Source organism: Hyaena hyaena, unplaced genomic scaffold (assembly GCF_003009895.1).
Source record: "Hyaena hyaena isolate Hyena2069 unplaced genomic scaffold, ASM300989v1 scaffold_275, whole genome shotgun sequence".
In the NCBI taxonomy this organism is placed as follows: domain Eukaryota; kingdom Metazoa; phylum Chordata; class Mammalia; order Carnivora; family Hyaenidae; genus Hyaena; species Hyaena hyaena.
In genome coordinates, this window is record NW_024080908.1 from 483431 (window position 1) to 492171 (window position 8741).

At 54.5% G+C, this 8741-nt stretch overlaps 1 protein-coding gene across 2 annotated transcripts in view; it reads left to right on the top strand.

Annotated features, from left to right (window-relative positions):
* Positions 1-1185: 1185 nt before the first annotated feature.
* Positions 1186-8741, top strand: part of CUNH1orf226 (chromosome unknown C1orf226 homolog) — a 308187-nt gene continuing 300631 nt past the window's right edge. For both annotated transcript variants that reach the window (XM_039245966.1, XM_039245967.1), the window contains exon 1: positions 1186-1390. In XM_039245966.1, the coding sequence (XP_039101897.1) occupies positions 1286-1390 (105 nt within the window). In that variant the 5' untranslated portion in view covers positions 1186-1285. The remainder of the gene's footprint in view (positions 1391-8741) is intronic.

An 8741-nucleotide genomic window follows, 5' to 3' on the forward strand; every position in this document is an offset into this window, starting at 1 on the left:
AAAAAAAGAAATAACTTGGGGGGCGGTGGAGGAAGGAGGGGTGGCTCAGCCTACTGAGCGACTGAGCATTCAGTTTTGGCCCAGGTCATGATCTGGCTGTTCAGGAGTTCCAGCCCAGCATTGGGCTCTGTGCTGACAGCTCAGGGCCTGGGGCCTGCTTCTGGTTCTGTGTGTGTGTCTTTCTCTGTCTCAAGAACAAATAAACGTTAAAAAGAAAGAAAGAAAGGAAGAAAGACAGACAGAACTTGGACGTTCATCTTGTCTTTAACCTTGTTACAGAAGGTTTAATTAAAAAAAATTAAAATGTTGAGGATTCTCTTGTCCTTAACGTTCCTTTTTTGGCCTCCCCATTTCCACGGACGGATGGCTTTTTAATAATATAAATGCAGAAGGCTATGTATTCCAAAAGGCACCCCCCCCAGCCCCCCGCGCCAGCCCGCATGACACAAGTCAGAAATCACCGCTCAAAGGGGCAAAAAGCGCCTGCGATGGGCCCCCAGGGAGCACCGTCTTGATTCCGCTGGGAAAGGGAACTCTCCGAATTCGTGATTTGCACATATTTGGGCCGGGACTGGGGCCTTCCCGGTAGAACATAAACACACGACCATAAACACCGCCCCGACCCCCCCACCCCCGCCCCAAACAAACCCAAAACATCCAAGGCGCTGCCGCCGCCGCGTCTGACCCCCGGCAGCCCGGCTCCGAACGTGACCGTCAAGACCGCAGCGCGCCCGGGAGCAGGGGTGCAGCCCGCGGGCCGGGCAGGGCTGCGGCGCGGCGCTCGCGGGGACTTTCACCTGCTCGGCGCGCGGGCGGCGCGGGGCGGGCGCGGGGCGGGCGCGGGGCGGGGCCTGGGCGCCCGCGGGAGGAGCCGGCCCGGGCCCGCCCCGCAGGAGGAGCCGCTCGCTGGCGGCCGATCCGGCGTCTCCGTGACAGGCACCCCGCTCCGCCGCCGCCGCCGCCGCCGCCGCCGCCTTTTCTTCCTCGTCCGGGGCAGCCGCCGCGCCGGGTCCCGCTTCGGGCCGCGCGCCCGCCGCCCCCTCCCCGGCCCGCCGCCCGCCCGCCCGCTCCCGCTCCCGCCGCCGCCGCCCTCCTCGCCCGCAGGAGTCGCGCGGCCACAGCGCCGCCCGCAGCCGCGCCGCCCGCTGCCGCCCGGCCCTCGGCGCCGCTCGGGTCCCGGCTCCCGCGGCCGCCGCGGCGCGCCCCTCCCCTCCGCTCCCCTGCCCGGTCTGGCCGGCCCCTTCCCGCTGCCGCCTCCGGAGGAGCCGGTCCGCCGCGGGTCACCATGCCCAGCAAAACCAAGTACAACCTTGTGGACGATGGGCACGACCTGCGGATCCCCTTGCACAACGAAGACGCCTTCCAGCACGGCATCTGCTTCGAGGCCAAGGTGAGGGGGTCCCGGGGTGGGGGGAGGGGCCGCTGCCCGTGCGGGGGCGCGTGCGAGCAGACGCGGGGCTGGCTGGGCGGGCCGGCGGCGGGGGGAGGGGGCTTCGTGTGCGGGAGGGGGCTCCGCTTGCCGGGACTGAATTCGGCGGGCTCCTGCCCAGAACTGCTGCGGAGCAGCTGCGAAGTTTGGGCGGCACCGCTTCGCCCCCTCCTCCCACCTGCAGACGCCCCCGTGCTCACCTCCCGGGACTGCCTCACTTCGCCACCCCTCCTTCCGCCGAGGAGCAGCCGGCGGGGAGCGCAGCCAGGTCCCCAGGCTCTTTCGAATCGCTTTGGGGAAGCTCTGGTGTTATTTACCTGCTGGGATCCCATGGGAGAGGTGTTCTCAGGAAGGTCTTTTACAGGGGGAATGCCTACTTCCTGATCGAGAAAAATAACACAGGAGTTTTTTTTTTTTTTTTTTTAATTCCAGGTAACCGGGTCCAAGTGGCAGTCAGTCACTTCTTAAATGCTTGATGTGCCACGACTCCTTTGCAAGTGCCAGTCATTGCAGGGGGGGAGGGGTGAAGGCTGCCCGTTTGCTAGTTTCGTGGCGTAATGTTAAGTTTCAGCAGCTAGCAGGGAGCCGCTGCTGAAGAATTTCGCGGGGGTGACTGGAATTTTCGGGGCCGAGGCCCGAGCCCCACCAGGTCCGTGCTTGGGGGCGGGGGCGGGGCGCAGGCGTCGGGACGGGACCCGTAGGTGCTGGAGAAAGGCTGGCCGCGTGGGATGCGCCTCCCGGGGCGAGGCGTTGGGGTGTCTGCCATGCCAGCCGGGGCTCCCGCTGCCCAGCGCCTGGGGATGGTGCTGCTGCTTTCCCTGCTTGCCACCTGACCCCGAGGATCCCGGGTCTCTCAGCACCTACGGTGTGCCTGTCCCCGATAAGTGACAGAAAGTACTGCCCCTCTGAGTAGGTTGTTTCTTTAGGTTTCTGCCGGTTTTGAAAAGGCAGTACTTTGGATGTGGAGACAGTTTTACTCTTCGTTCCCTTTTTGTCCTTCGTGGCTTCAGGGCATTATTTCAGGCAAGGAGGACTGTCAGGTGGCTTCTTTCCTTCGGTTTGGGAAACATCTTTCCAGTGTCTGATATGTGCCCAATGCAGTCCGTTACCTTTAGATTTTTTTCCTTCTCACGGAGAGGTGGGACTTGGTGAATCTTAACCTTTGTTTTTTTAAATCCCCCTGAATAACCTTCTCCCGACCAGATTTGCTAGCACGGGGACACCCCCTGTCCCCTAACCCCCACCCACGCCAAATCCTGCTGTGGGAGGACTGGGTATGGCTGGGACCAGCGGGAGCCGTAGCCAAGATCTTATCTTGCTTCTCTCGGAATAGACCCGGTTGGTCTAAGATGGGATGTTCGGGTTAATTTTTGCCCAGGCCTGTTGCTTTGGTGAGCAAGCTTTCCATTTTTAAGGTATGAAATTTTCATCACGGTCATAATTCGGTTTTCCGGGATGTACCGAAACGGGGATTGGCTTCGTCCTGCGTGGCTCACCTGTGCCGCACGGAAACGAGGGCAAGAACAGGGATCAGAATTACAGCGTTTTCAAACCTTTTTCTTCTTTAAATAAATAAATACCTTTTTATTCTTTTCTCAGTCTCTGCTTTTGGTCCCAAGTGGGTGTCAGAACCTGATATGCATAAGACTCACCAGGTGAGGGTACTGAAAAGTCTGATTCTTGCCACCCCCTCCCAAGTCTAATCTGATAGATTTGGGGGGGGGGCGAGGCTGGCACTGTGTACCTTTAAGGAGCATTGCAAGTGACTGGGACCAGGCTTGGAGAAACCTGGGGCTTGAGGCTGGCCTCCAGCTTGCTGGATCTTACCTTTACTTTCCCAGGATGCAGTTTCTTTTCCAAGCGAACGCCTGGGGGCTGCATGATGTCACGCCTCTAGTAACTTCCCTGGGTTCACGCACAGGGGTGCTTGATTAGTGGAGGAGGAGCCAGGGTTGGTCCAGGCGGTGTTCCCAAGCCCTGACACCTAGGGGACCAAGGAGCTCTGCTGTGAGTTCTGCAAGGTGGAGGAGGAAGGGCAGGGCTCAGGACTGGGTCCAAACTCCCAGCCCTTTGTAACTGACGCCCGACACCAGTACAGTCAGACCCCACCAGTCTAGACCTGAGTAGAAGGAGAAGCAGAAGCTTTTCTGTCCCCTGGGCAAGCGGACTGGCTGGCTTCCACTTTCCGCCCGAGCAGTGTCTGTGTATCTATCTGCACGGTCCCTGGGATTTCGGGGTTAAACTCACACCACATTCGTCTCTTGTTTTGGAAAAGCACAGGCTGGAAAATGGAAATGTCTTCTTGCTGCCTTGTCAGATACCCTTGGAAAATGAGCCCATGTCTTTCTGTCCCAAGGGCTGGCAGCTTTTCAGAATCAACACTGGGCGAAGTGACTGTTTGGATGGATGCCGCTCATTTTCAGAGTTCTGCAGAGATTTGAAAGGTGGCGGCTGGGGTTGAAGGGCATCTGGGAGGCAGAGGGTCTGTGCCCTTGGAAACAGCGTCGTGCCTTTCATTATTAAGCGGAATCCTCGATGTTTTTCACCTGGAGCAGTTCGTGTAGGTCTTACCCCTTCCCTAGAGGTGGGTCTCCTCAGGTTTTATGAGTGAGGAGCAAGGCTCAGCACACAGCTGTGGGTGGCAAAGCCAGCATTCCATCCTGGGAACTTTGACTTCAGACTCCCCAGTGCTTATTTAATCATTTTTATGGAGTGTTCACTCTGTGCAGGGCAGTGGTCTGATTCACGGCTCACTGGTGGGGCACCCTCAGGCTGCCGGCCTTGCGGACTCCGATGTAGGAAATTACTTAAACTTTAATGCTGGGCTGTTCCCAGAGGTCCCCGTGGACTGTAGCTGCTCCCGACGGGTCACCTGCTCTGCGTCTTCCACATGGGTGCCTCGCCCACTCATCCTCGCTGGTGGGCGGGTGGTAAAAATCTCACTCGGCTCGAACACTTGTATGGCCCTTCTGTGCCTGCCTCTCCCTTTCCCGGGGTGCCTTCCTGGTGGCCGGTGCCATTTCCTGACTGTCTCCCCTTGCTGGGTGAGGAGGAGACTGCTGATGGCTTTGGTGCAAAGGATAATACAAGTATTAGTAACATAGTCATGCCTTCCACTTGTAGGTGATTTTTGATTTGCGTGGGACTTTCCCGTGCAAAGAGTTTTCTTCATGTAGAAACAGAAACATGAGTTTTATCTCCATTTCTCAAATGCAAAAATTCGGCAGCAGAGGGATTAACTTGTCTATAGTCACAGAACCGCTGAGAGAGTATGATTATAGCTGAGGTTTAGTGAGCACCTACTATGGGCTCTCTAGCTCCCCCTCTGTTAATCGTCCAGTACTTTTGTCTCCTGGTCCATAGTTTCTTCTGATGCTGAGGTAGTTGCCCCTCTGTGGACAGAGCACGATGGCCTCGCCCGTTGTCACCACTGGATAGCTCTTTAGCTCACCTGCTACAAGCTTCTCATTTGACACACGAGGAAGTTGCAGCACACTGGAAGTCACTGACCCAGGGTCTCCTGGCTAGATATGAACAGAGCCAGGACTCTGCCCTAGTTTGCTGGCTTCAAGTTCGTTTCAGAAATCTCTTGCTGCTTAATGAACTGCCTTAACACTCGGGGGCATAAAACAATATCTATTTCATTGCCTCAGGATTCGTGGGCCAGGAAGCCGGGCAGGTCTTGGCCAGGCCGTTCTCATGTTGACTGGCTCACTCATTGGGCTTCATGGCTGGGCTGGGCCGGAAGGTCCTAGAAGGCATCACTCACATGGCCGGTCTCCACGCGATGGTTCTCTCCACTGGGTAGCTGGGATGTCCTCACAGCGTGATGGCCCTTGTATCTGGCTGTCAAGAGACACTGTTCCAAGCAATGAAGGTAGAAACTCTTAAGGTCTGTTACAGAGGGTCGTTTTTGTGTCTGTTGGTCAAATCAGGCCATAGGCTGGCTCAGGTTCAAGGAGAGGAGAAGTGGACTTCATTCTGGGGGACGGGGGGAGCGTTAAGGTCACATTGCAAGGGTGCACGTGGGAGATCGCCAAAGCTATCTTTGGGTCACGGCCTGCCACAAAATTTCGTGTTCTTTCCCCTCTGCGTATACCTTCTCCAGCGTTCTGAGTCTCGAGGACCTTGTCTCCTGCCTCTGCGTGGCGGCCCCTTCCCCAGCACCAGGGACCTCCACAGGCAGCAGTAACAAATCATTTGGCGAGTGGAAGAAATTACCGATCGTAGAAAGTCTGAAAGCAGTAAGTCTGTGGTCACACTGCAGCGTGACGTTGCAGTTTGGGAGCTCCTGGTCAAATCTGCACTCAGGCCTGTGGCCACATTGCCCTCCTCGCTAAACGGCTTCGCTGGCCGGCGTTTCCCGCGACGCGGATATTAGAGAAACTGACAGCCCTGAACGGCAGGCCGCCTGTGGGTGCCTCTTGGGCGTGTGGTTGCGAGGGCTTCCAGGTCAGGACATGACATTATTGGCTCACCAGAAATGGGGTGGTCTGACTCACACTTGAGCCTGCGGCGCGGTAAAGCCTCACACCGACTCCACTATATCCCGGGTGTGTGAACCCTGCCTCCAGGGCCCTGTTTTCCAGGGTTCTGGACCAGCGGGGCTTCAGAGCGAGGGCCTGCTGTATACACGGATCCCATCATCGAAGCAAAGGTTTATTTCACCTTCTGTATTTGTCCAGATGCTTTTAAACTCGTTATCATTTTTTTTTTTTTTTTTAAACTAAGGTCTCCTTCCGACATGGTACTTGAACTCACTGCCTAGAGATTAAGAGTGCCATGCTCTACCTACCCATGGAGGCAGCCGGGCGCCCTTCGCATTCTGCCCAGACCACTTTTGGGGGGGAATAAGTTTCAAAGATACAGCACTGCTCTGAAATGATGCCTTTTTTTTTTTTGCGTCCAGGTGTCCCGGGCTGTTCTCCCACAGCTGGTGTGGGGGACCTGATGGGCAAGCCCATTGCCACCTGGCCATACATCTCATGAATTGATGGCTCTCAGTCTTGTCTCATTGGCCCCAAATGTCCTGGATCTTTTAGTGATGCAATCAAGCAGCCGCGCATAATTTGACCTTTGCCACAGTCATTACATCCAAGACCCTAATCAGACTCGCTGTTTATCATCGCTTACCCATAATGCTGCTACTTCCAAGAACTCAAACTTTCAGAATGCTTTCTTTCACTGTAATTATCTGCCTCCTCACAGCCTCATTGCCTCAAGGCTGCTTTTAGCTTCTCAGTGACCTTGCCATTCTCAGCGTGCTCCCCGGGGCTGCCTGGGGCCGTGGCCCATGACCCTCTCTGCCCCTTCTACTTTCCTGCCCTTCCCCACACACTGTGTCTCTGCTGCTTTCCTTCTTCCTTCCTCATTTTGGAAAATGAGCTTCCTTTCCCCCTGCCTTCTGATAGCTTTATGGAGACATAATTCACATACCACACGATTCACTAACTTAAAATAGACAATTAAGTGGTTTTTAGTGTATTCCAGATACACACAACTGTCGCTGCAGTCCATTTTAGAATATTTTCGTCATCTCAAAAAGAAACCTCTGGGGGCGCCCGGGTCACTTGGTCGGTAAAGCATCCGACTTCGACTTAGGTCATGATCTCACGGTTTGTGGGTTCAAGCCCCACGTCGCTCTCTGTGTTGACAGCTCAGCGCCTGGAGCCTGCTTTGGATTCTGTGTCTTCCTCTTTCTCTGTCCCTCCCCTGCTTGCACTCTGTTTCTCTCTCTCTCTCTCAAAAAAAAAAAAAGAATAAACAAACAAAAAAGAAACCCCTATACCCTCTGGTCATTATCCTCCCCCTCCATCCATCCCAACCCTAAACAACCATTAATCTACTTCCTGTCTCTAGAAAGGACATTTCGTGTCAGTGGCATCATCAGGTATGATTTATGTGTGTGCGCAAGTGCGCGTGCCTGGCAGCTTTAACTTAACATGATGTTTTCAGTCTGTACTGCCTGTGTCAGAGTTCCGTTCCTTTTCATGGCTGAATAATATTCCATTGTGTGGACATACCACAGTTTGTTTATCCATTCATCCATCAATGGACATTCAGGTTGTTTATTTCTTTAAAGGTTATTTATTTAGTTGAGAGAGAGAGTGGGGGAGAGAGAGAATCCCAAGCAGGCTCCGTGCTGTCAGCACAGAATCCATCGTGGGGCTCGAACCCATGAAACGTGAGATCATGACCTGAGCCACAGTCGAGAGTTGGACGCTTAACCGACTGAGCCACCCCGGTGCCCCAAGTTTGTTGATTCTTTAGCTACTATGAGTACTGCTTCTGTAAACACGGCTGTACATGTTTTTGTGGGGAAGCACATCTTCATTTCTTGTGGGTGGAGAAGTGGGAGTGGAATTGCTAGATCTCGCGTAGCCAGGCTTAACCATTTGTGGAACTGCCAGGTTGTTTCCAGTGTGGCTGCACCTTAGCCACCAGCAGGGTTTTGGTTTCTCTACGTTCCCAATGATGCTTATAATTATCCGGCTTTTTGATTCTAGCCATCTTCGTGGGTGTGAAGGGCTATCTCCTGTGGCTTTGATTTGCATCTCCCTGATCAATAATGATTTTGATTTTGGCTCAGGTCATGATCCCAGACTCGGGGGATTGAGCCCCATATTGGGCTCCACGCTGAGCGTAGGAGCCTGCTTAAGACTCCTTCTCTCCCTCTGCCCCTCCCCCACGTGTTCTCTCTCTGTCTCAAAAAAATTTTTGTTTTAAAAAGTTACTGAGTTGTTGGGGCACCTGGATGGCCCACTTGGTTAGGTGTCCGATTTCGGCTCAGGTCACGATCTCGCGGTTCGTGGGTTCAAGCCCTGCGTCGGGCTCTGTGCTGACTGCCAGCTCGGAGCCTGGAGCCTATTTGGGATTCTGTGTCTCCCTCTCTCTCTGACCCTCCCCTGCTCACGCTCTCTCTCTCTCTCTCAGAAGTAAATACAACATTAAAAAAAAGTTACTGAGTTGTCAGAGTTCTTTGTTCTGGATTCAAGTCCTTTATGTACCCTCCTAAATATTTTCACGTATTCTGTGGGTGGTCTTTTTACCTGCTTGACGTTGCTCTCTGAAGCACCCAAGTTTTTAATTATGAGGTCCAATTAGTTTTTTCTTCTTTCTCCTTCTTTCTTTTTGAGACCGTCTGTCCTCCATCCCCTGTTCGCCTGTGCCTCCAGCCCTCCGTTACCCCTTTCACACCCCCGTCCGCCTTTGCGTGGGTCCACCTTCCACCCTCCTCTGTGCCCAGGGATACACCGTGGCCTTCCCTGTGTGAAAACTCACTCCTCTCCCCCTCTTTTTTTTTTTTTTTTTA